The 27,988-nt window shown below is 40.7% G+C and overlaps 2 protein-coding genes across 4 annotated transcripts in view; one reads left to right on the top strand and one right to left on the bottom strand.

Annotated features, from left to right (window-relative positions):
• The window catches only part of LOC103352886 (vertebrate ancient opsin-like), a 32,602-nt gene extending 23,605 nt beyond the window's left edge, over positions 1-8,997 (top strand). For all 3 annotated transcript variants that reach the window (XM_008275592.1, XM_008275591.1, XM_008275593.1), the window contains one exon: positions 7,159-8,997. In XM_008275592.1, the coding sequence (XP_008273814.1) occupies positions 7,159-7,362 (204 nt within the window). In that variant the 3' untranslated portion in view covers positions 7,363-8,997. The remainder of the gene's footprint in view (positions 1-7,158) is intronic.
• On the bottom strand, positions 5-26,790 carry st6gal2a (ST6 beta-galactosamide alpha-2,6-sialyltranferase 2a). The gene is made up of 6 exons (XM_008275595.1): positions 26,733-26,790; positions 25,552-26,640; positions 17,094-17,191; positions 14,482-14,583; positions 11,592-11,766; positions 5-3,671 (listed from the first exon to the last, which is right to left on the bottom strand). The coding sequence occupies exons 2-6, from the start codon at positions 26,549-26,551 to the stop codon at positions 3,424-3,426; spliced, it is 1,623 nt and encodes a 540-aa protein (XP_008273817.1). The 5' UTR covers positions 26,552-26,640; positions 26,733-26,790; the 3' UTR covers positions 5-3,423.
• Positions 26,791-27,988: the final 1,198 nt, after the last annotated feature.

The raw sequence follows: 27,988 nt of genomic DNA, 5'->3' as shown, positions 1-27,988 counted from the left end.
AGCCTTTGACATGTACAACGGCTTTATTTACACAGTAAAAAAAGACAAATTACAACAGCTGAAATCATACAAATGGTCTATTTAAATATCAATTCAAGTGTAGTAAGAAGAGAATTCACTGAAATAAAAATCTAGAACACCCTAAGGCTGTTGGGAGTGAAACAGGACCTTCACTCTTATTACGTTCAGACATGGATGCTTCTGTTTTTTTTTTCCTTCCCCTTTTTAGGAATATTTGCAGGAAGCTGCAGAAGGGAAATGTAGAAAATGTTTGTTCACATGTTTAACAATCCTTCAGAGGCAGTGTGGTGCAGAAATTCCCACAATAGTAAATGAAAAACAGGCCTCAAGATTTAAGAACAGAGAAAAGGAGGCTGAGAGGAGAAACCGGAGTGTTTTCTCACCTCGTTACTTCACCACCACCAAACATGACAAGTTTTCAGTTCAACATCCCGTATTTAATACTGGCAATAAAACTGCGGAGGATAAAAAAATTCAATTAATTTTGACCTTAGGCATCCCAGAGAGAAGCAATAGCACCTCGCTGTCACTCTGAGTCCCCCCCCGCGGTTCACCCACTCAACTCAGGTATCATTAAAAATGTAATTTGGCACAATATTAAGATGCAAAGATGAAGTTGCCAGAAGTGTTGCACTCGGTCAAGTGCTTCCAGGGAACTGCTGATAGCTGCACCGCAGCCGGATGTGATCCACAAGCATGCATTAAAATCTGCAAAACATCACTTAAGGAAAAGAAAGTCTTGAGCACAATCGCCTCTCACAACATTAATGACAATGGTGTCTACTTGCAGCACAGTACAGCACAGACAGTTTAAGACTTAGCCCTGATCCTGATTTGCATGCTCTGTGCATTGAAGAGAAATCAGTTATTAGAAATATACATGTACAATATGTTCAGGGCTTTTTGCACCTTCAGTGTGCTACAATCACAAGCACTAAAACATTTTATCATTTACCTCAACAGAGAAACAGAAAAACCTACAGCAGAGCCGAAAACCTGCATGATTTCAAATGAATGCTGGAATCTCCTTAAGCTTTGAAAAACTGTTTCTTCACTCCAGTTTTAAAACCTCTGTTACAGTCCACTAACTAAGATGTTGACTTCACTGGGTTCCTTTGCTATAAGTGTCTGGGGCTGGGTATCAAGCTGCAGTACTTTTTGTATTCTGAGCAAAATGTGTTCAAAGCATCATCGCCGGTCAAGCAAATCTGGAAAACACAACCATAAATATAACCTGAAACCATATGTCTGCCTTTTTACAGTGACTCTATAGAATTTCCACCGACGCGGATACAGTACATCACTGTTCATTATTGTATCATCAATATCTCATTGTGGGAAAAATGCTTTCACGACAATATTTGATTTACAGAATTTTGCATCAATGTGATGAAGTACCTCTGTTATGCCTGTAATTCACTGAATTAGTCATCGTCATTTAGTCATTTAATCAAGGAGACAAACTGCACATGTGCACAGCAGTTTCTCAGTTCAATTTCAAGAAAATTTACTTGTTTACAATTTACATTGTATGAATGTTGCGATATAAAATATGAGCACTGAAAACGTGGTTAAGATTTGGACAGACGCTTGTTTCTTTCTTTGATCGGATAAAGTCTGAGTTATAAAAAGAGATTTGGGCAACTAGTCCGGACACATTTTGTTCAACACCCAGCCCCGGTCAAACCCCAGAATCATCTACACACGACTATACGACAACTACAGAGCCATTTTCTTTACATCAAACTACTCAAGGGAACGTTTCTGTGACGAGTTCATATCTTTCACCAAACCACAACCAAATGGCACGAGCACATTTTGTAGAATAGCACATTTAGTAATAAAAATCTCTGTTATAGGCAAAATCTTTCCAACTGCAAAAAAAAAAAAGACAAAGGAGAAAAAAATAATAAAAGCACAACCTACTCGGTTTTTCACACTGACCTCTAGAGCTAGCTGCAGATGTGGCACTGGCTCACTGTAAACATAAAAAATATCATTCTACCTGGAGACATAGGAAATCTGAAGATATTACCGGTCCAAATTCCTCTTTTCAAATCGCCTCCACTCGGAGCTACGGATGGGCACAGACTAATATTAGAGGACTCTGGAAATATGAGACATTTATAGTTGTAGGGAATGCAGTTCATGCGGTTACATAACAAGAAATAACCCTGCAAGGAGCTGCACGTAAGCACACCAGCAAAGGGTCTGGCCGTAGTACGCAGTGGTAAAGTTACATTCAATAAAGAGAGAACCGACTATCAAGAAAACAAGAAGGGGACGAAGGGGGGGGCTGGTGGTTGCTGAGGCAGAGCTGAGAATCCCCTGATACGTGTCGCTTCAGAAAGTATCGACCGCTCTCCGCATCTCATGGCAATCAAACTGAATGGTACTGCAGTCCTGCCACAGTATGTACTGCATGTATCCGAACAGTCACAAGGCAACCCGAGGGAAGTGTTCGGTCGACCACTAGGCACAGGGTTACGGCTGTTCTGAGCACCTGTTTCTGAAGATCCATTTTGGCCCCATTTAGCTTTTTATGATTTAATTACACACTTACACCCTAAACAAAAAAAAATAAAAAAAAGTGAACAAGAAGTAGCGAACTGGTGGTTGTCAGTCAGCATGCACAGGACAGTAATTCAGCAATGACCGCATCAGTAGTGAGAAATTAACCCCTCGTGACGACACGAATGAAACCGATTTCACAGGAGGATATGTACAGTAATCCGACGGCTCGACTTCCGTTGGAAATCTGCCTTTCACACGGCGTGTTCTTCTGCACGTGTTGCTGCTTCATGTGAAAGTGTGTGCGATTGTGTGACATTTTAGACATTCAGCGTGGATGACTTCTTTGTTTTTATTCACAACCCTTTGGACCAGTAAAAAAAAGAAAGAAAAAAAAACCAACAACCTCATCCGCAATTATAAACAGTGGCATTTCCTCTAAGTGGAGAACCACCCATACTATCTAGAAACACAGACTTTACACCACTGAAACACCCAGTTATTGAAAATTCACTTGTCTATCTAAAACATGAATCTGTTGCTACCCTAGTCAGCTCCACAGCTAACGTGGCTCAGCTAAAGCAGAGAAAAATGTCCTTTTTTTATATATATTCTTCCAGCTCCTTCTCGGAGATTCTCCCTTCTAGTCTCTGGTCAGAGTTAAACCATCTCGGTGAAGACAAGGTCTTTCAGAAACCTCCATGTTGATCCCTCCCTGGAGGGCTATGGCTTATGCTCTTCAGCGGTCTAATTTGAAACTTGTAAGCTTCAGCCTCCTTGTCTGCAGTGGCTTTATTGCACCTCTCCCTTGATCAGCCAGAAAAGGCCAGAGTGTGTGTATATGTGTGTCGGTGTGTGTGTGTTCGGGCTCCAAGAGTCCACTTTCATATATCAGATGTCACAGTTGACGGTGCTAAAGCCTGGAAGAGTGACGCGCCCCTTCCTCCTGAGGTCGCTCTCGGGGCCCGTGTTGATTCGCTGGATCAGGCTCTTCTCGAAGAGGAGGGGATGGTAGGCACCCAGTGTACAGGCGGCGTCGTAGTAACGCTCGTGGTAGTGGCACAGGTCCGTCTGCCTCATGGAGGGAATGTACTCGTAGACGTGCACCTGCTCACACAGCGCCATCATCAGGAGGATACCTGCAATGTAAACACAAGAAGTGACATTTGAAACATTAGCTGACTTGACTTTTTAAACCATCAACTGATAAACAATTGTAAGGGCACTGTTTTTTACCCAAAACTGGTTGGTAGTTTACGGTTGCAACCATTATGCCTTTCGATATTAGAAGAAAGAAAGAAAGAAAGAAAGAAAGAAAGAAAGAAAGAAAGAAAGAAAGAAAAAGGACCAAAAACACTTACAGCTTCTGTTAGCCTCTAAGTTTATTCCTTTTTTTCCCTTTCTTTATGAACCACACAACCTGGAGGGTTAAGGCATGAAAAACCGGCAAAAATGTACCAAGTATTGTAGCCAAAAACTGTAAAAATGGAAAGAACTGACAGATTTTCAGTCCTTGAACTGCTTAGTTGCAACATGCATCTCAAAACTCAACCAAACCCATGCTTAAAATTACACTATTTAATAAAAATCCATTTAATCTACATGTCTGATTGAAAATTTCCTAAAAAAATAAGCAGTTTACACAAACAAGATTCTGTAAAAAAACACAAAACTCTGCGGTCCTCAGCATCTTAGAGAAGCCAGCTGCAGTCAACAGTCATGTGACAAAAAGTCTGGGACTTTTTGACTGAACTACAGGCGCAGATAGAAGAACAAATTAAAAATGAAAGTTTTTCAAAGACTTATGTGGACAAAAAAAAAAGTTTTAATCTGATATTTCAATTGTCTTGTTTGCATATATTTTTATCATCATTTATTGTAAGAATTATAACATATCTGAGTTCTCTCTACTTGTAGCCCTTGTTGTGCCGTTTCCATGGAGGTGAAGGAGCTCATATTGCAGTGAAAAACAGACCAACAGTAAATAAAAAAATGACAGGAACAAGAAACTGCTTAGGGTTCAGAGGGTTAAGCAAAGAGCAACATATTTTCTCTGTGTGTTAACTCTCACATAGTTACACACCTGGAGGCTGTCCAGTACAACCACAGCCTGATCTGTTGGCCACAGAGCAGTGATACTGAGCTGTTGCTACTGAGATATAACTTATTTCTTATGATCCTGGGATCAGATTGGGGAACTTAGAAGCTACAAATCCGTAAAGCAAGGAATTTGTTCCACACAAACCTGCGTGTTATCCAACCATGTCGGACGGCAAAAGAAAAAGACACTACATTTACTATGATATAACAGCACTCACGTCGCGAATTTAGTTCAAATACGTAGGTCAGAACCGAGTGACCACTGTCACCTTCAATTAGAGAAACAACCGATCAACTGAAGCTTAAAGCTACAATATAGACTTTATCCCAGAAGCATGTTTGGTTCTATTTTTTGAAAGTCTCTTTTCATCCCAACAGCGATCAATAAATTAAGTGTTAAAGCCTGTAAGAAGCCAATCCAATCATTGCATTTGCTCCTCATGAGATGACTGGATGACCCACCTGCCTAACTGCATACCTTCCCTGTCCACTGCATTCAGTGCACATCTCTGGAGTCTCAAGAGCTAATAACACAACAGACAACGTGCAGCTACATTTTACAGCGCCACAAAAACCTACAGCACTGTTAGACACGCTGCATCTTTCAGTGCTCTTTGTGCTCTCTGTCCTCCTCCAGTTTCATCAGAGTATGTTTGAACGTGTCTGTCGTCATGTTCTCTGACTGTCTGCATTGTAGCCGAGCTGTGAGCAAGTGTCATTTGATGGCATTTATCTGCTGTTGGATTACATTCTGCTCTCAGTGAGATGCTTTGCAAATGCGGTGATGTAGCTATTTGTGTGTTGATGTAGTTTTAATGCTACTATGTATTATCTACTGCAGCTTAATATGTGTGGCTGGCCAAGGGGAAAATGGCCACATTTCCCCACATGCAGTAGCTACACAAATACATTTATGAAAAATATCGACAGGCATAAATAGGATTCACAAAACACAGCATTCACTGTAAGCCCACATATATGAATAAAAAATCTTTAGTCAGAATCCTAGAGAAATGTACAAAACTAAGCTAAATATACAACAAATGTTGTTTTTTTGGGCTACTGGCAGTCAGGTGAAAACAACTGATGACCTTAATCAGTTAGTCGCTAAGTTTGTCAGTCAGAAATGGAATTTGACCATTAGTCCAAAGTAAATTTTAAAAAAAGAAAGTTATTTTATTTAGTTTCCTGTACATGTAAATACTTTACCAGTACTTACACACTCCACTGTTATTGGTAAATGGTCTGCACTTATAAAGCACTTCACAATGTGTTTCTCATTCACCCATTCATACAACAATGGTGACAGAGCTGCCATGCCATTGAGAGCATCTTCGGGTTCAGTGTCTTGCCCAAGGACACTTCGACTGTGGACGGGCGAGGGATCGAACCGCCAACCTTGCGATTGGAGGACAACCCGCTCTACCACCTGAGCCACAGCCGCCCCATTGTTGTGCACTGATACTGAATGGATACAGTATTTAAGGGGCCTGATTAGTAAAGGTGCTTCAGCCTTCCATACGTTTGATAAATCTTTGTATTTACCAACATCTCGACTATATCTGAAAGTGCAACGGACTGTGGGCAGTTCTCAGGTGCGAATGTGCTTGTGAGCGTAAATGTTCAGCTGTGCTGGGAGAAAAAAAAGCACGTGTGCTCAGCAAAAGCCTTCTTTAGATGGAGGGAAAAAAAAAAAAAAACACCCAGAAGTGAATACATAATACATGAAGACTGCGACTTTGCCGCCTCAGCGTGCTCTGCATATCTCTCAAACACTGTGATATGTTGCCGGCACAAAGCGCAGCGAGCTCACACGTATATTTAGTTACCTTTTGTTGTTTTTCATTCCTCCTAGCTTCGCATATTCCTGCTGATTTCTGTTTATCATTTTCTCTCTGATGATTGCGGTACATCTCATTAGCCTTTGCGACACAGTCTCACAAAGCCGTAATGAAAATGTTTGGGTTTTTTTTTTCCAGCAAGATGCTTTTCTCATTAGACATGTTTGTGCTCAGAAGTAAATCTGTATAAGCTGACAATTATTCTTGTCTGTTTATTTTTAACAGTTGCACATGTCAGAATACAATACTTGACTTCACTATCGTGTCCCAACCAGTCGCCGTTATGAAAACCTCGGCCTTGACTTGTTCTGAAGTATGACGGAAGCAGAAGAGAACATTCATTTTCTCGCAATACTCAGGAAATACAGAAAAAAACAACAGCTTACATTCCTGTGAGCGGCTCTCAAACCTTCCAACTAATGTGTGAAACGACCTCCACGGTCAAATTAACCACTAAGTGTAAGAGGCAACCCACTCTTCCGCCACAACAGGCCATTAGGGGACCATTTTCTCTCCTCAAGCGTAACTACATGTTGAATGTAAGGACATGAAAGTGCACTAAGGAATGATTTCTGCCTAATCAAATTCTGACTGTGTGAAACCAAGGTCAGTCCGTCTCTAGCAGAGCCATGAACTTGTAGTTTGGCGTGAGTGCGATCTGTTCACACTGCCATTTCCCTCTCAGTTCTACAGGTGTTTCCTGATCTTGTTTCACTGCGATCACTGGTCATCGGAAAGCACCTCGATGCCCTCCAAGACGACGGTGATCCACCTCAACCGCAGAGTCTACAGCAACACGGTGGCCTGCACTGCCCAGGTCTCCACCGACGCTCTCAACCGCAGTTTCCCGACCACCAAGCACACGACCCCGCCCAAGGTCACGACCTAAGCCCGGAAATGCTCGACGAGAAGCAGCGTCCCCAATGAAATAACTAGACACTTCGAACAAACAAAAGCTACAGTGGAAATGTGGACTACAGCATGAAACATTTAAAACTTCAATGTGCTTTATGTGTGAGTTTGTGCTTGTTCAGAAAAGGGTCTGTTTCGTGTCCATTCGGTTTGCGTTTATTGTACAGGACACAAAAGGTCTAAACGGCCAGCGAAATACGTGCAATGTGTGTGAACACCCGATCATTCCGCCTGTGTGACTGTTGAAGCAACTCATTCCTACACTACAGGTTCACATTACGGTACTTGATGATTTTTCCTGGAATTACCAATCTGTCTACTCAGCACTTGTTTTATGTTCAACATATTAGAAAAAGGGTGACACTGTTTGGGAAAATTATAACTACAAATGAAGCCAATTAGAAGGCTTGAGAACTTTGTGGCTTCTTAAAACTTCTTTTTTCAGCAGTGAGGACAATTTCTTTCAGAATTAAAGCATTTATGTGCTTTTATTCCTTTGCAATGCAAACACAAACGAATTTGGGCTTTTCAATTTTAAATTTCCATCCTTTTTTTTTTCTACAAAACAAAAACCTAGTGCCTATTCTTTCTTTCTTTTCAATCGGTCTGTTATTGTGCCATGGCGAGGCTAGTCGATTACAAATTTGTGCTTTCATCAGTGGTTAAATGGATCGATGTAGTCATCATTTAAAGTCTGTCTTTTCCTCCTTTTGCCTCCAGCCTCTGTAGTGCTCTGGCTGTAAATATTGCAGAATATGAAAGGTTATCACAGAAAGACCTTATTGTGACTTTAAATTTCACCTCGTATATAGGAAAAAGTTTCTAAATCTGGTCTGCATGTCGGCTTTTATTTGAATTACGTCAGTTTGTGCTTTTGTGCTGTTCCCTCTTTTGATACAGTTTACTTTGTCTTATTGCATTATTTCTTTGCATGTGTTCGAGTCCATTCAATCCTGAATTATTCAGAAAAAATGGAGACAGACAATTACTTAGACCTGTACTTGATTAAATCCCTGCCCTCTGGTCAGATTGAGATGGGAGAAGAGTAACATTTCACAACAAATGTGCAGAATGACCAGCCACAGAGTGATGGTGATGGGTGAGGAAGACCTGGAAAACATCTGAGGAGACAGCGGTGGTGCAACACGCTCAAAGAGCTGAGTTACGGAACTTGTAAAAGCTTCCTTTGTTTGTGGCTTATGTCGGCGTGTGGATATCTACATCCACACATTTCTGGACTACATGGATGGAACATCTGGGAATGGTAATACACACAAACTGCTGAAGTGTAACGGCCCTAATGACATGTTGACGAGGCTTCGTGCAGATTTCAAGCACGACTGATAAGGACTTGCTCAAGATGGAGTTGTTTCCCTCGAAAACAGCAAAGACGAACTCTCTTACTGCGGAGTCGTGATGAGGCTCAGCCAAATGTGTTTTCTGACAATCTGACTTGAGCTCATCTGGAAGCTGATTTGAGTTTGTTCCAGCTGCGAACAGATGCCAAACCTAAGACATCCAAGTGACGTTCGTTTTACCATCATCATTCATCAACTGTCTTTCATTGTTGGGTTTAATTGTTTTAATAAATACCATTGCTGTGCAAAAGAAACGCTGCATTGCTGTATTTTGAAACAGTAAAATGAACTATATGACTCAGAGAACGGCGTTATCGTGAGGCTTTGATGTCCTTTGTTTAATGATGAACAGCATGAAAGTGTTGCAGCTGCCTCTCAGCGATGATGGAAAAGAGCAGCAGTGACTGTTTGAAATTTGAACTTTACTTCAGGAACAATTCATGAGATGTTTGAAAGCTGGCACATGTCAAGACGGCATAATGAAGCTGTGTCCCAAAGCATTATTCAGTTACTAATGGATGTAAGCAATATTTCTTTTTAGAAGAAATTATTGGACATATGGTCAATTTATAGAATAGGGCACAGCGTCTTCTTCTCATTTTCTTTTAGCTACAATTTGCTTTTACAGAGTTATCTCCATTTAACTCAAAGAACAATGCAAGTACTTCCTAAATTCTGATAAAAATCTGCACATTAGCCAAATGGGGAAAAAGACAATTTGCACATTTATTTCGTTAGTATCCATTTATAAATCCTAAAAGCAGAAGCTTCTAAATAATTGACGCATCTCTAACATCAAAAAGGCAAATGGTGTTTGTGTCGTACTAAAAGCCAGTCCAAGCTGAGGACAGAACCATCTAATTTCATGTACTTCTTAGCCTAAAGTCTTACAATTTAATGAGCTTTTAGTTTTTAACGTAAAGTGATTTTAAGCTATCTAATCGGACTTGTGCCAGCGTTTGCAGAAAATGACGAAGTGCAATCACTTACTGTAATCACAATAAAAACCAGTGAGAACCTGCACAGGGGAAACCAAAGCTCTGGTGTTTTCCAGCTGAAATGCAGCAGGTGTGTTTGGTTTATTAAAACATTAAAAATCAATCTTACTTCACTGTTAAAGCACAGAATCTGTACTGTACTCTGCAGCATCCGACGTGATCCGAAAAAATTACCGCTGCTCTAAAACGCTGAGGAAATATTCTTGACAAGTGATGTCAACACCAGCAGTTGAAATTTCAGATAAATACTTGAGATCAGCCACGAGAGTAATGTTCTGTCTCTCAGAGGTGAGAATCCTTCCATAATTGGATTCCTCGTGAATACAGCTGTGTAGGGGCAAAAGCATACCGAGCGGTCCACAAAATTACAGTGGTACAGACCAACATGAAGTGCGTATTGACATGCTGAAGAGTTTCCAAGACGGCCTTGCAGTGGTCACATTTCCATCACCTCCTGCATGGATGTGCTGCTTTGGAGTACATTGCCTTGTCACTCTGCATGCTGATAATCTCACTGTGCATACTGAAGATAAAAAATTCATCATGTCTTAGCTTTTTTTGTATGTGTGTGTTTGTGTGTGTGTGTGTGTGTGCTTGCGCGTATGTGTTTGCACCTATATCTGTTCCAGGAGACGGCAAGGAAATGGGAAGATAAGAGTACAAAGGGAACTGCTGGATAACAGACTAACACTGCATGTGTACCCACCGTATACATGCAGTGCAGGGTTTTCCCTTCCATAAAAAAAGGCTCATTTGCAGCACCCTGGTGATTATGCAGACTGCGTGAAGCCAAATGAACATTAAATTGCATTTAGGTGACATGTGAACGAAGGTTAAAAACAACAGTGAGGGTTCTATGTGCCAAAAAAGAAAATAAAAAACAGTGGAAGGTGGCTTATCTCAAATGAAAAACCAAGCTGACAACAGGATTGATTTGCCAATAAACATTCAGCGTTGGTTGTGTGGTCACATGTAATGTCTTTTTCTGATGTGAAAAAAAAAAACCAAAACGCCATTCCACAATGCAGAATGCTACTAACCTAGAGTTGCCTCTCCAGGTTTGATCTTATTTAAAAAAAAATAAATTAATATCAGGAGATGGTGTGATGCCGCGCCTATCAGCATCAGGTTTTTCTGACTGGCGGGTGCACATTTGTATTTCTTCATGGCGTGCAAACCGGAGCAGAGAAGAAAACATCCCACTCTGAGTCAGTCAGCAGCGAAGGATTAGCCGATCCTCATGTGGAGGATCACCTCTGGTGACGAGAGGTGGGTCTGTGGCTACCACAGAGAGAAGAAACAACAGTTTTTACAGCGGAAGAGCCTGCAGCTTCCAAAGCTGGACACGGCGCATGAGGTCAGGAGTGCAGGAAGCGCATACTTGCTGTTTTGTTCGACATTCACGTGGTACTCTGGGAATTAGTGCCCCAGGGTCGAACTGTCAAGACAGAGTTCTACTGTTACGCCCTGAGGTGTCGGAGAGAAAAAGACTTGAATGACTTGAACTGTGGCGTGACGGTATGTGGGGGCTCCAGCTGCTCTGTGTGTCTGGTCACAGAACAGCGTTTACGCATCAGGTTTTTTTGTGTGACTTCTTTCTCTTCCCCAAAATGAAATTAATGTTTAAGCGTCATCGTTTTGACACTTGGAGCTTCACATTTTTACATGATGGCGCTTACATTGAGCACTCTATCGCTGCACAAAGACGCTACTTCGACAGTGGTAGCAGCCAAATTTAAATCAGGCTCGGTTTTTGATGTTTTTTTTGTACACACAGCGTCCAGATTTTTTGATCACAGAAAGTACATCTGCATGTCATCGTATGTCTGCATGCACGTGTGTGTACCCACCTATGAAGCCAGATGAGGGGGGATTGGGCTGGATGTTCTCCTGAGTGTTGCCCTGGATCACATCCCAGAGTCGCCACACGTAGCTGGGGTGAAGGATGTAGAAGGGCTGGTCAGGATGGAGCTTGCGGTGCTCCACGTAAGGGCCAAACAGGTTGTAGTCTGGACTGGTGTACCACTGATAAGACAGAAAAAAGACCTCCATTAAAACAACAGGGTGGATGAATCATTTAAAACTGTTAAACATTAAAAAATAGTTTTCATACACTTTTCAAAGGTTTTTTACTCAAAGCAGAGAACTGTATTTTCAAAAATGGCTGAAGGGGATCTCTATATAATTACTCTTTACATAGCAGTATGTAAACGAAATGTATCGCTTACTTATGCTTTCAAGTAAATTAGCCGCTTCTTAACCGATTTATGAGTTGATTAACAAATGATGGACAAAGCATGCTTTCACTGGAGCAACTGAAAAAAAGATGGATTCTGAATTTTAATTACAAATTTCCTCATGATTAACGTCAAAAGACAGAAAGATCCTTTTATAGAAGATGCACTGGGAACACATCTTGAAGTTTTTTGACTTCTTTCCAAAGAAAATCATAAAAAGCCTGACAGGTAAAACACTCCTCCCTGATGTTTGATGTTGCGTCAGCTTAAGGGGTAACTGTGGCTATATTTCATTCAGTTTCATTCGTATGAGGTTTGAGTTTAAATTATGGGTGAGTTGCATGGTTGGAACTAAAACACAATGAGCCAAAATCACCAACGTCACAGCAACAGAACACTGTTCAGTCGAAGCGCTCGGACAGGACGTACAGCGTGTATAGTTGTACAGCTGAGCACATGGCTAATCTTCTCCTGCCACCAGGTCAGCCTTTCAACAGAAAATAATTGAGCCGCTCCCTTGTCGGTTTTTCCATAGACCCATAATCGTTCATACGTAAGAGACGCATTTCACGTAAGGAAATTAAAGGGCTTTGGAGTCAACCAGAACAAGAACGAGCGAGCAAAGGTTGTCCAAACAGCCCGGCAAATTATACGCCTTTGACAAAAACCATTAGATGCTCTGTACAACCCTACTGAATACAGAAAAATAGTTTTTTTATGATTGAAGCCGGCGCACATACTGTTCAGATACATTACAATGCAACTGATATAAATTGTAAGTATAGAGATGTAATCGGCACCCCACGTAGCAACAAGTCCCTTATAATGGATTCAAGGGGGGACAAAACACATCAGCTTATAATTCAGATTTCTTATTCTGCACATAAAAGTTCATCATCACATCATATCTAATCTTACAGTGGAAATAATGAACACCTGAAAATCACTGCCCACAATTATTTGTTTTTCATAACGAGAGCCAGATGAGAAAAAACGAGGTTTCCATGGATCCGTGATACCTGACATGAATTGTAATTACTTTGACCGCTTTTTTTTTTTTTTTTAAATGAAGCACCAATCGCTTATATGTTATCATACTTCCAGCCCGCTTTGTTAATTACATATGCACAGCTAAGACATCGGAATTACTGCAACTTTATTTGAAACTAGCAAACCATTTCATGTTCAGTTAATTTGCTCTGTCATACTAAAGATGATTTACATTCCAGTGACAATAAAACGGAGAAAAGCAGCACGTGTTCATGTTTGAGAAGCAGTACAATGCACATTTTAAGTTGAGAAGCAGTTAAGAATGGGGATATTTTTAACCATTTAATGCAAAAAAAGGAGAAAAAAAAATGGTGAAGATGTGAGAATTCACAGTAAAAGATAATAAATGGAATCATGTGAGAGCAGGAAGGCTACCTGACAAGCAGACTGCAACATACCACAAGCCGCAAGGAACAACACTCCAGCAACAATACGTGTCAGTTCTTATTTTTACAGGTTAATTACTGGCATCGGCTCAGGATCACATATGAAACAAAGCCATAGAGACAAAAGTCAGGTGTCAGTGCAGCACCATGTTCTTCTTCTTCTTCTTCTTCAAAAAAAGTAACACTCCTAATAAGATTTTTTCTTCCCATTTTGGTGTCACTTTGTTAGGCTTTCTGTTCTCTAAGTGGGAAATATAAAATGCCCTGAGGCTACCTAACTGAATGCATGCCTCAATTCTGGCAAATGTATTGCTCAGTCTTTATCTCTGTAATCTTTGCACAAAAAAAGCTTTTTCACAGGTTAATCTAACAGCACTGTACTATGTGATGCTACACTGTGTGAAAGGTGTAAAGGTTAAAGACTGAAAATTAGTCATTGTGTTCATTTGGAGGGACAAGTGTTGCAATTACAAAAATGAAACGGCGAAGGAAAATGAATAGGAAAAGACAAGGACATTTTTAATATTCCAGTAAGTGGCCAAATAACTTCGGTGATTAAGATAGTGGGCTACATGCGGCGTGCAAATCAATTTTAATTGCAAATCTACTTGCATAAGTCTAGAATCTTATTGATTGTGGCAACAGACCATTCCCTGAATAACAAGCGTGAAAAAAAGAACAGGAGAAGAGGGGGTGGGAAAAGGTCGGAAGAGGGACTCAAAAAAAAAAACATGCTTTGGAAACGTGCAGACATCAGAGCCTTTTCAAGGGCAGGTGGAAGTCAGATGTAGGGGCAGAGATAGATGAGAACACGAGGCGGGTATGAGCGAGAGGGGAATAATGAGGGGAGAATGATCAACTGTGAGTGTGATAAGCACTGACATCACGTTTGTGTGTTGAAATGGCCGCAGAACATTTTCATGCATTGCCTTCGCTCCATACACGTTATGAGAATTGTTTGTATTTCCTGTCTGTGCACCATGACCTTGGTGTCGCAGTAAACACATCTTCTATGGAAACTCATGCGGAAAAAGCAGCTCCGGGGCTGCAGCCATCCAAACACGTACCTTGTTTAAGTTGATAGTGTAAGGTGCAGGGTCCCAGGCCACCAGAGTTACATTCTTGTAGATAGAGCTCGTGTTGAATCGGTGCTTGGGATTTGCCAAGATCTGTAGAGAAAAACAAGAAGTGTAATGTGAATATCAAGAAAAAGAAAAAAAAATCATACATATTATGAATGAAATATGATAAATGCTAGCAATCAGACAATTTAATGTCATCTTAATATGTTTTAATTCAGACAATTGTTACTACTATTACACTTGTTGGTCAATAAAGCTACTGCTAGCAGCTGCTTAGCTTAGCTAACTGTAACGACAAGATGCAGCAACAACCTATTTCTTTATCAGATGCAGTAGCTTTGTTGCGTTATGTTGTCTGCCATCGAATACTAACCACATTCACTGCCTCTGTATAAGAAACAGCACGGGACTGTATAAATTGTGCTTTAAAGGTGCTGCTGGCCAGAACTACATGACCCGCTCCCCAATGCTTCCAGGCTTTATGCTAAGCTAGGCTAACTGGTTGTTGCTGGTAGCATCACACTGAACAATAAACACAACAGTGGTATCAACTACTGTCAACAACAAAGACACAAAACGTATCTACAGGAACTCTTTCTTATAATGTACATTAATAGTTGATGGTCTTGACAAAATTGACATGATCAACTTTTTCATTTTAAACGTCAAATGTGTTATGAAACAGTAACCTAAGGACACATCCAGGAGAAGGGTGTACCACAGAGCAAGTTTGACAAATCCAGGCTTTTTCTTAGGTTAGCTGGCTCAACAAAGCCTAAAACCCCAGTCAGAGATAACAAGATATCACAACGGTGCTCATCAGCTTTCATCGTTAGCCAGGCTTTCTTCATCATGCTCCCTGACTCTTCATCTGCACATAATGTACCTATCATTTGCTGTCTACTTCAGTCAAGAGGTGCAAGCTGTTATAATCAAGAACACTTAGGCACTGCAAAACAGCAATGCTGGTAGAAATGTGTCAATCATGCACGTTAACAGAACTATTCTACCACCCAGGGTACTCAATGCCTGAACTTATTTCTAACAAGAGAGCTGCACATTATAGCTCTTGTACTTTCAACTTCATACATTTAAACATGACATCCAACAAGTGCATTTAGGTCTGACTTTGTTCCATGATGACGATACCTGGAAATCATTATAAACCGATGGCAACAGGCTTGAATGAAACCCCTGAACTCGATGATTAAGAGGTGTGTCCCAGTACTTTCATTGGTATAGTTTAGTTAGGTTTGGCCACATCAAAGTGAAACTAATGTTATTGATTGGATACTCTCTGTTAAAAACCAACAGACTGATCAGTTTTCTATTCTGTGTCCTATCAGCTGCAGTACCAGCGGTGTAAAAAGAACATGGCAGCCAATCCAGATCAAACCTTTAAATAAATTTATGCAGTTTCCACATCACCAACTAAATGCATGTATGTTGGAGTCTGATGAATTAAACTTGCTCTCCATTTAGCTCTGATTGTGTTTTGATTTTTTATAATATACTGAGAGGAACATCTGGCTCTTTAGCTACTCAATGCTCCATGTAAATAACTCATTAAGGTCTATTGTTATTATTTTAATTTGAATTGAATGGGTTTGTTTATCGTGTTGCTGGATTTGCAACTTCCTGTTTTATTTTGAAGTATTTCCTGTTTGGTCTGTCATGTGCGCCAAAGAGACAGTACAACCCTTTCCATCAACAGAATAAACACAAAATATCAGAGCATCAGCACACTGTGGCAATTAGAAATGCACAATCAAAAATACTCAACCATGAATAAGTGTGTAAGTTCACAATAAACACAACTCAAAAACCTTCACATTTTAAAGCCTGAGATAATGCAAAAATATTCTCAAATCAAAGTCCTTGTCCTTGAGAAGTCCTTATGATGGAAAAATGTCCGTAGTGTTACCTCTAATTACATTTAAATCAAACTCCACTGTGGTCAGTATAGGGTTTTTCATTTCGTCGGTTTGCAATTTGCTGCTGGACAAGAACTGCAGCGCAAAACAGTCAAGCTCATGGATGCTTAAATGTTTTGTGCAGCTAAGGGAGAAAACCTGAGCATCAGTTCTCTTTGGGTGTAATGCTGCAAGTTAGGTTTCACGTTACAAATATTCACTTCATACATTGTTAATGTAAAAACTATTGATGCTCTGTTTGAATAACACAGATTGTTCAGTTTGGGGCTGACAAGAAGAGGTTCTTTCTTAATTTTATATGTTATAAGAACAAGAGACTCCTGTTTTTTTTGTACTTATGTTGTTCAAGATTGACAGAAATGGAAATGAATCACAACAAACATGAACTACCCTCAAATTAAAATGTACATATTCAAATATATATTCACTTATACAAGAAAAATATGCAATTAAAGGGCAAATGCAGCAATTATTGATGGCTAATTAATTCTAGTGTAGGATTGCGCCAGACCTGGACTACATTAAAAAGGAGTAAATCACAAATTGCAGTCTTTCACGTTTTTCTGCGAGGGGCACAGGTCTTGTGCATACGTGTATATTAATGAGTCATTAAATCAGCTCAGACTCAGATTATGCATCATCTGAGGCCGAGCTGCTGCTTACCTGCGAGTTAATGATGCGTATAGTGGTTTTGTTCCCCACGTCTCTCTCGTATCCCTCCGTAGGTGCAGCATTGAACCGTAAAACTGCATCATGAGTGTCTGAAAGGCAGAACGTAGCACATGTCAACTTTATCTCCAAGCGGAGAATGAACTGACCTTGAGTTGTGCATATCAGGATATCACACCGGAGAACACGTACGTTAAGAAAGGATCATGCTTTCTTGAAATTACCTGATAAGATAGCGAAGGTTCGGTATTGTGTAATTTTCTCCACAAAAATGCTTCTAGAGAGTATTTGTATAAATCAGGCAATATATGATTGATGACGAATGAAACTTCAGAAAGAAAGACCTCAACATCTTTTTCACGTCTTTCACATTAGTCGAAGCTTGTCGAGGTCTTCTTCTAATCACCAATTAGAACTACTGCCTGGTGTTACGGGTTTTTGAGGCAGCTTCACACACATACACACATAAAATATAAAGATCAATAGTTCAGCACCATCACATTTGGATGAATAGTCAATATGACACGTGAACTGCAGAGATGACTGGGAGGCTCGCAGGCATAACTAAAGTGCTCTCCAGTGGTTAGCTCAGGGAACTGATATATAAAGAGCTGTATTTGGAAAAGATCTGTATTTCAAGTCCCTTTTTTTTTTTCTTTTTTTTTGGTTCCCATGTCCTTCCCAGTCCACGCTCAACATGAAAACCTCAGCTTGATGGATGGTTGTAGTAATAATTACAAATCAATTTCTGCCTGTCTCCTGATCGATCCATCAGTTTCAGCCATCCTGCTCCTGCACTGGACGGACACTTCAGGATGGATGGTTGCGCAGCTTTCGCTCTGATGCTCCTTCATCACTGCCACCACTCGGCTTACGATACCGACTGGCGAACGCAACAGCGCTACCTACTGCAAACACCTGAGCTCTGTTTTCCTGCGTCTATACAACGCTGTAAACACGACCGCTCCCTGCAGAGTTCGACCCGGTTGATGGATTTTCCTGAAGAGTTCTTAAAGCAGAGATCATTCTTTGTCTACATCCGGCTGAAATACATGTTTTTTGTAATGAAGTCAACCAATCTGAGGCAAAATGTCTGTTTTACACCATCTTTTTGTGTTTATTACTTCCTCATTGACTGAATATGTTGATTCATTTACTTTACATTGTGTACATAGAGCTAAACTGCTCAGCCAAAACCTGGCTAATGTTGTGTAGGTCCCACTTGTGATGCCAAAACAGTTCTGGCCCATTGGTGCATGGACATAGGACCTCTGGAGGTGCTGGGTCACTGCCTTGGCGTTGTTTAAGCTGTTCTGTGTGCTGTTTATGTGCATGTCAAAGTAACATCCACATGAACGCCAAGACTCAAGATTGCTTTGTAGTGACATGATCAATGTTACACAATTCATCTGTCAGTGGTTTAAATGTTGTGGCTGATCAGTGCGCGCATTTATGTTGTTAGTGATGATTAGTATCGATCTCCTGGGGGGAAAAAACAATGGTTTTACACGTGTTTGCTGTTTCCATACAGCACTCTTAAATGTGTCCTTACACTTGAAGTTCAACTCATTGAAGAATACGTTTTATTGCTACATTCACAATATATAATTATAACAACAACAACGAACCCAGCTCTTTACTGTTAATATAAAAGCTGGTATAAGAGTCTTTATGCAACCTTCTCACACTCTGTTTGACTGATGCTGAAGTTACAGTTTCACTCAGTGCATCATGTTCATGACAAATCATCTCCAAGGGTCACCTTTTTCCCGCACTCAGTGATTTTTCAATCTTGTCTGACTGTGACCCCTTAAAATGAAGTAATTCCCCTCTAGCTGCCCCCTTTACAGGTTGCACAGCACTCGAACAAAAAAATAATCCTTCTGAGAGGAGCACCACAGTCTTAACGCTGAAATATGTCAACTGGAAAACATTACTAAAAAGACCCTAAATACAAAGAAAAAAACCATGAACTACGACTTGGATAACTTTGCCCTGTGATTGGGTTTACCCTGGTGACTTGTGGAGTGCGTACCATGCCTGGTTCACCCTCTCAGCCAACATTCGCTGAGTTCCTGGTACAGAACCAATGTGAATTCATTCCATTAAGTATTTGAAGGTGCCGGTCTTTTAAATATATAAAAAGTATAGAGTTTCAGCGTTTTCTCCTGCCTGGGCAGCTCTACATCTTTCCCAAAATCCATCCATTATCTATACACTGCTTAATCCTCACTAGGGTCGCGGGGGACTGGAGTCTATCCCAGCTGACTTAGGGTGAAGGCAGGGGACACCCTGGACAGGTCACCAGTCTATCACAGGGCTACACTTAGAGACAGACAACCAAGCACACTCACATTCACACCTACAGACAATTTAGAATCACCAATTAACCTCAACATGTTTTTGGACTGTGTGGGAGGAAGCCGGAGAACCCAGAGAGAACCTACGCTGCACGGGGAGAACATGCAAACTCCACGCAGAAAGATTCCAGTGCCCCCACCAGGACGCGAACCAGCAACCTTCTTGCTGCAAGGCAACAGTGCTACCAACTGCGCCACCCTGCAGCCCTCTTTCCCAAAATTCTCCTCAAAAACTTTGCATAATTTAAGATTTTCATCCATCCATCCATTATCTATACACCGCTTAATCCTCACTGGGGTCATGGGGGGCTGGAGCCTATCACAGCCGACTCAGGGCGAAGGCAGGGGACACCAGGACAGGTCGCCAGCCCATCGTAGGGCCACACCCAGCCGGAGAACCCAGAGAGAGCCCATGCTGCACGAAGAAACCATGTAAACTCCATGCAGAAAGATCCCGGGTGTCCTCACCAGGACGCGAACCGGCGACCTTCTTGCTGCGAGGCAATGGTGCTAACCACCGCGCCACCTTGCAGCTCCTTAAGATTTTCAATTGTGAAAACTATATATAAAAAATAGAAGTGAACAGCTCCAGATTGAGTTAGATTCTTTTACCAGAAGAGGTGCATAGTGGAGGTCTAATGAAGACATTACTGTATTTGTTTTGCAGCATTCAGTGGTAATATCAGTGGTATAGTGATTTGCTACTTTATTAAGCATATTTGTACAATCCATTAAACATTGTCTTGTTGTAGTGAAATATGTGTGCAGCTTGGTTTAACTCAATATTTCACAAACACACAAAGCTTACTGAGCCTGAAAATTCATGACAGGAAGCGAGAGGTCTCTATTTTTCCTGCTGGCTTTATATATGCGCTGCATTACAAACAAATAAGCGTGTTTAAAAGCAGACAGCTGCTAAAATTAATGGCTGGAAGTCACATTTTGTGCTATATGCAGCTGTGGCAGAACTGCCATAAAGAACGTGAAGCTTGTGACATATACGATGATTAACCTACAGTATTACAACACTATTAATTAAACTGTCAAAGAAGGCTTTTAATTGATTAAATTAATTCAAAAACATTCATTTATCAGCATCTACAAGATTAAACCTAGGCTCACTGTGGCTCTGAGGATGCATGTTTGACGTACAGTATGTTCCTTTTGCCACATTCTGAATACATTTTACAGTCTGGAATAAATCACAGTCTGCTGTTGACTTGTGAGAAGATTCGAGTTGCTTTAAAAACTCAGACATGTTGATTGTTAGATCTTTTGAACAGCTAACATGAGTTGACTTCCATATAAAAATAACTGACCCTGTTTAGCTGCTTCAGCAGTTGATTTACTTCAAAGTTTGTCTTTTTATGTCTGAAAGTGTGTTTGTCAGTCACTGTGACTTTCAATGTGGAAGAGGAATTTTGGCAAATTACATTTTATTCCAATGCAGAAGGATTTTTTGAAATGATTGAACGTATTTTGCTTTGTGTCAATATAGTTTGTACATTAACTATTATAATGACTTATTTCCTGATATCAATCACGAATGCAGTAGTGAATATATTTCCTCTGTTCAGGCCACCACTGATTGACTTTTAAAAATAGTAATAAATTAAAATGACTCTCCTTATTTAAACTAAGCTATGTCTTTGTTCCAATAACATGGCCAACCTGTTAACTCACTATGTGCCTGAGAGTCCTCTAACATCACCGGATGATGCACTGCTGAGAACATATCGGCTGTGGATTGTTAGAAGAATGTTAATTAAATAGATAACTATTGGACACAGGTATTTGTCTTAAACATTTGAAAAGTTTGTTACTTTACATCACATTTGTGAATTTCATCAACATCTCTGATGTTATAGTTGTAACTTTTTAAATGCATCTCTATTCAACATTTAGGAAATGCAGTACAAAAAATAAACCAAAATATGCATGAGCACTAGATTATAGAAATAAGAGCATTGCACATGTCAGGGGTATTGCACAGATTATTTTAAGAATAGAAATACTGAGAGAAGTATTCAGTAAAAGAAGTATTTTAATTTTCTTTGCTACCGTTCCTCATTTTCACTGATGATGTATTCCCTTTAAGGGCAATGTGTAACTTTGCAAAGATGTCTGGAAACAATATAATAATTACTGATATAGAAACTAAAATGTAGATCTGTTCAATTGATTAGACAAGTAACAGAAGCTGATAGTTAATTAATCATTAAACAATCATTTAATGAAAAAAATGTCTAACATTTGCTGGTTCCAGCTTCTCAGAGAAGGGAATCAGACATTTTTTCTCATTTACATGACTGGAAATTAGTGTTTGAGACTATAGACTGGAGCCCAAAAAAATCATTTGGCCTCTTACTACTAATTACTGTGTTTTTCCTCTTGCGTCTTTGACATTTTATGTACTAAGCAATTAATCAGTAAAATAAAAAATAAAAAAATCAGCTCAGAATCACATCTAGCAAAAACTGAAAATGAGGTTATTGCTTTTCTAAATCAACATGAAATTATCAGTATTATTAATAATATTAGTAAAAAATAATATATGATCTAACAGTAATAGTTTTTTGTTTGGTTTTGCTTTGGCTGCATTTTATGTCTGAGAGTTTTACACATTAATTGTAAACAAGACTGAAACCAGCGAACAGTAAAAGAAACTACATAAAAATTTTAATAAATCTAATAATTTCTAAATTATTTTCCATGTAATTATCGACTAGTTTGAATTATTTAATTGAGCAAAGTGCAAATTACTGAAGTCTGTGCTGTTTTTTTTTTTTTTTTTGCATCTTCATGTCATATCCAATTTTACCACTGGGGGGCACCAATTCACAAATTATAGTTGTAAAGCAAAGTAGTCTTATTTTATTTGCAAAAAAATAAAAGAAGTAAAACCCTGAGTCAAAATTTGAAAAACACAGAAAGACAGCAGTGAGAGGCTTCACCAACACAGACTAAGAGCTCCTTAATTAGAAACTTACTAACCTGTACCGTATCCTATGATTCCAAATGACTGCAGATTTGATCCAAAAGCTCTGCGACAGTTACAGAAATAATATCAGAAGCCTCTGCTGCAGGGTGTCTGCATCAAGTTAATTAACTCAGTGTTTTTTATGTAAGTATTTCCTCCATCCCCCGTGTTGTCCTGAGGCTGCTGTTCATCATGCTCACCACATGATGGCAGCAACACAACATCCCACTTCCAGACACCCAACTAAACCTAGTCCTGAGTTACAAAGCTCCCACAGGATGAACTCAGAGCTGCAGCCTCTGAAATCTGACAATCTAAATGTCAGCCAACCTGCAAGGGACACGGAAAAAAAGGGGGTGTGATTCTCATTCATTTTTAGGCGTAATGAATATCAGTCACCATTCACAGCTGCATAATGCAGCTTTTGATACAGTGCAGCCGTTTGGGAAGGACAGCAGGCTGGGAACAAGAAGATAAAGAAAGATCAATGTCGCTTGATTTCCTGTTGTAGCTAAGCCGGAGAATTAATGTAACAAAGTCTAGCTTTTCCAGCACTGTGAGGCTGTTCAATAATTAATCGGCTTCATAACATTCATCTCATTCATCAAGTCGCTAAGTCACATCAAGCTAAAATCTTTTTTTTTTTCTCTTAAAGAAATGAATAGTGGGATGATGACACCCAGAACCAACACCCTGCTGCTGTCTGACATTAAGATGCATGTGATGGACCTCAGAGGAGCGATGGTCATGAATAACAGTTTTTTTACTTGGAGACTTGTATTTTCGGCCTGCTTAAAATAGCTTTTTACAAGAAATGCGAGCGTGCGACTGGGAAAATTAAAAATGAAGTACGGCGGTGGAAAGACATTTGCTTCCTTTGTTTATGAGCACATGCATATGGGTCACATTATTGGCCAGAAACCAAAAAACAAACATGGGGGATGGTGATACATCAAGAGAGATTTACAAGCACCTGTGGAGTTTAAATTGGTGCGCTGGTGCGTAAAAAACAAAAAAATTTCTCTTTTTTTTTTCTGTCCCAGTCAGTGAAATATTCATATTCTAAAAGTAAAACTATCCAAAGCATCCTAATACTATTCCATGAGCTGAGCAAAGCAGCCGTGCGTACACACACACACTCAGACGTGCGCCTGAATACATTTTCATCTGTGTTTCTGTTCCTGTTACTACCTCTTCAGCTGCTTTCACATGGGAACTTTTCTTGCGAAGCGTCGCGGCTACAGCTGCACTGACAGTCAACCACAAGGTAATCTGACAGTAAACAAGGGGTCGACTGTAAATTTCCCTTCAGTTCGCATCACCTGCACGAATCGGTCTTTATGCAAAACCACTTTAGGCAACATCACTTACTGGCAAATTCTAATCTGGGGCTGCCTCACCCTGTCAGTGTACAGAAACGTTTAAGAACTGTAGAGAAATAATGCAATAAAGCTTGAAGCCCTCCTTACTAGCTGTAGAGCTTGCTCAGAACAGCTGAATTCACTGAGAAATGCAAGTAAGCTATATGTGATGTGAAGAAGCCTGATTGGTTACCAGAGGGGGTCCTGTTTTTTCTAGTGAGCCATCTGTCACTGAGTTCACACTCTCCCCACTTACCACGGAGCTGCCAAAAGTCTCGAAAACCAAGAACACACACATTCAAATACAAAGACGTATAGCCTACTAGGCACTCACTCAACCCTGCGCACAGTCAGCTTGACGAGTTAATCAAAGCCCGAGCAAATGCTAATTACTGCAGGCCCGAATGGAAGTCTGTTGACCTTCAAAATTAAAGCTCAAAGCGAAAGGTTTTAAGTTATTTTTGGAGTTAGAAAGTATTATCTTGGATGGTTTAGTTACAAGTGTGGTGGACTGGTACATTGCTGTTTATGTTTACACTGATCATCCTGTATCTCATAGCATTAATACTGTTTACACTGTTCCATACTGTCTGTCCTTCACACTGTTCATACACTTCATGCTATTAACACTATTTAAACTGTTTACACAGCTCATTCCACTGCCTATCCCTACCTGTGCAGTTAGATTATCTACGTTCTATTGTATCCATGTCTATAGATTCATACATTAGCATGCTCGAACCACTCTGTCCACTCTGTTCTGTTTAATTAATTCCACGTGGAATGCACTTAACGGCTGCTTTTGCACTTCTGGTTAGATGCTAAAGTGCATTCTGTTGTCTTAGTGCGTCTTCTGTACAATGACAACAAACTTGAATCTAATCTAATCTAAAAGGTTCACTTACATTCAATTGAGGTCGTGCCTGTAGACAATAGTATCTGTATTATTCAAGTGCAGCCATACAAGCAGCTACGCACTTTCATTGTTCCCCCCTTACGAAACTCAACACTTCTCGCCGAAGTTTTGCGATAAAAGACTTGAGTGAAGTGAAACATAATTCCTCCTAACATAGTGGAGGTGTTTGCGTTTCAAACACGTGGAAAAGTACAGAGTTTGCGTTTACTACAGCCAGCGCCAAATAACAGTCAGTGAGGTCTGGAATAAAGGCTCTGGTTTGCTATTTGATCGTTTAAAACTCCAATTCCACTTTGAAACGGGATAAGATTTAGCGAAGAACACATTATTACTGTTCTGCCCACAACAAAGGATCTTGAAGAGTAATCCTCAGATTTGCATGAAATTTAGTGTGAATGCGTCTCATCTCTAGAGTTTTAATTCCACTTGAGCTGTCATTTAGTGTCACTGACAGGCCAAAATGTGTAATTGTACACAAAAAAAAAATATCCAAATCTAATTGACGGATTACCATTAAAGCCACTCAGAAAAATTTAAATCTTTCCATTTTTTTTGGAAGCTTTCCTTTAGGAACACCCAAGCATCTACATCTCATAATTTAAGAGAAACCTTGCTGGGAAATTCAGTGAAACAACCTGAGGAGATAAACCCTTTTTGATTTTACTAACCCCATTGTGTTACTTCTTGGGTCACATTTAGGGCATTTGGGGAAAAAAAATGTAATCCCACAACTGAAAACACAATGGATGAAATAACCACCTCCTGCAAAACTGTTGGGAATTTCTACAAATACCAAAGAGCTACTGGTGATGTAGCCTTTGTTTTCACTACTCACCAATCTCTTTGCCCAGTCCTGAACGCAGGATGGCTCCAGCAGAAGTGACCACTGCGCAGGTCTTGAAGTGGCTCTGGTCCTGCCTGCTTTGCAGCTGCTCCAGGGGGACGGACGGCACCAGTCGAGCCCAGCCCATCGAGGAAAAGGGCTGCTCGGACCCGTCCACTGTCCTCAGCCGGGCCTGAGCTTTCATCTGACACAGCAGCTCCTTGGCACTCTGAACTGCCCTGCGTTGCCCCTTGTAGGAAACGTGGTGCTTGTTCGCGCTCATGTAGTCCTTCATGGCGCGCTGCAGACGGGGACTCAGCATACCGGCGGATACGCGGCCCCTCCACAGCCGCTGCACCACGGAGGCCGACTTGGAGAAATAATATTCCTCCAGATCGGAGGAGTCTCCACCGGCCCTCCTGTCTGCTGTAGTCCTCATTCTGTTTCCCAGCTCTTCCTCTTCCCTCTCATCGTCTTCCTCTTCCTCGCCACCTTGGTAACGAGTGGCGCTGATTTGGTTCTGATACTCTATGGTTTGAGATGTTCTCTCCCGACTCTGGACTACAGGGTCTGAGTGGGAACCTACATTCTCAGTACCGAAGGAGGACCAGGCAGCCAGGCTCTGTGGGTCCAGGTAGTCCTGCCGGCTCGCTTCCTGGCTCCCATAAACAGCGTAAGGAGCGCTGTTTGGGTTGTGGCTCACCTCCATGCTGGTCTCTGGTGTCGTAGAGCTGGCGGAAGGCTCCAGCTCAAGCTTATCTCTGGGATACGTTGTGGTCAACGGCAAAGCTAGCTCAGGTCGGGAGCCCAGGACGGCATGCTGCTGATGGGAGGCCTGTATGGAGGCCAGACGACGCGTGTCGGGGTGCTGGGAGAGTAAAGAGCCAGCAGAGGTCAGGGGCTCATCCACACGAGCATCCAGGAAGTAAGACAGCAGGGCGAGGAAGAGGAGAACCCAAGCCAGCATTGCCACCAGCACCAGCCTCCGCCACTGCCTCATGCTGGACTTCATCACCTCTCACTCACATGCACACTGTTCAGCTGGCCCACCAACAACAAAGCCCCACGGCCAGGACGTAGCCCAGAGGTCAGCTGGAGGGCCTGTAAAAGAAAGCGCAGAGTTTTATTGCACAGGGGAGAAAGAAAGGAGAAAAGAAAAGTGGATTCTTACAGCAAAAGTTTGACACACTCACCTGAAGTGATGCTTCTATTTCTGCCTGCCCATGTGTCCGCCAGGATACAACAGGACCTTGAGAAGGAGGAGGGGAGCTAATTAATGGAGTCAAGAGTGCACATACATGAGAGGGTGTGTGTGCATGAAAACACACGGCTCACACTGCAGGAAAACATGTTCTGCAAGAGGAGAACTTGGCTGCTTTCCACTCATAACCAAAAAAGAGAATTTTTCAAGACTACAATCCCATTCATTAACTGGAATCAAATTTACAGCTTCCCTCATGTAATATTCAGCACTTTAGTCACAACTGCAGAACTAAAGACGGCTCCACAACAGCTGCAACGGACAACAAAGATTCAATGCAATTTGAATTATCTGATAAAACCCACAAATTAATGCGCAGAAACATCTCTGGATTTCTCTCGGGAACTGGTTAGTGTGAGGTTAAATCGGATTTTTCAGCCCGACGCAGACTCCGTTGGTGAAAGGTGTGTTCAAATGGCGCTTTTCAAATAACTTCCACTCCAACCAGGCCTGAGGGAGTTTTTTCTCCCTTCAGACATTAGCACTCGATTGTGACTGATGAGGTAGTTTGTCTCTACTTTTGCCAGCATGTACTTAACTCTAAATTGGAGCTTAAAGAAAACCGTTTATTTGTTTAGAAGTGGAAACATTTAATACATGATTTGTATGACGTTATATGCATTTGTAAGCTGGTACAAGGACATTTTAAGTGTTATTAACTTTAATTATAGCTTGTTTGAAGACATATATTTTATGGTATTACAAGGATGTTTTGCTATTGCTGTTCATGTGGTCCATAAAAACCAGTAAAATATGCCTCTCCCTATTGTCCAGCGGCCAACTTAGCATCATTAGTACAATAAAAAATAAAAACATGTGATTTGCAGTCCCATAAAACACAAAAAAGCAGCAAATCTTTGCATTTTTACCGTAAATATTTTCATTTTTCTTTCAAAAATGTAATGAAATGACTACTCAAAGACTACATTTAACATTATTACTGAATTTAACGTCTTCAAATAACTCAATTAGTACAGTCAGGACAACAGAGGCATGTGAAAAAAAAATTCAATAAAATGATGTTTGTTTGTTTTTTATAGCATATTGTTAACACTTGTTTTTATTTTATTGGCTAATCTATTAGGGAGACTCTTTATTTCACATGAGGTGCTGTGTTCTCCATCAAAAATGCTGCAGGACATCTTGTGTAATACTCGTGTGTTTTTGTAAAATTTAAACCCCAACTGC

This window comes from Stegastes partitus, unplaced genomic scaffold, assembly GCF_000690725.1.
Source record: "Stegastes partitus isolate 25-593 unplaced genomic scaffold, Stegastes_partitus-1.0.2 Scaffold55, whole genome shotgun sequence".
NCBI lineage: Eukaryota > Metazoa > Chordata > Actinopteri > Pomacentridae > Stegastes > Stegastes partitus.
The sequence above is the reverse complement of the archived record's forward strand: the minus strand, read 5'-3'. Positions and strand labels throughout refer to the sequence as shown.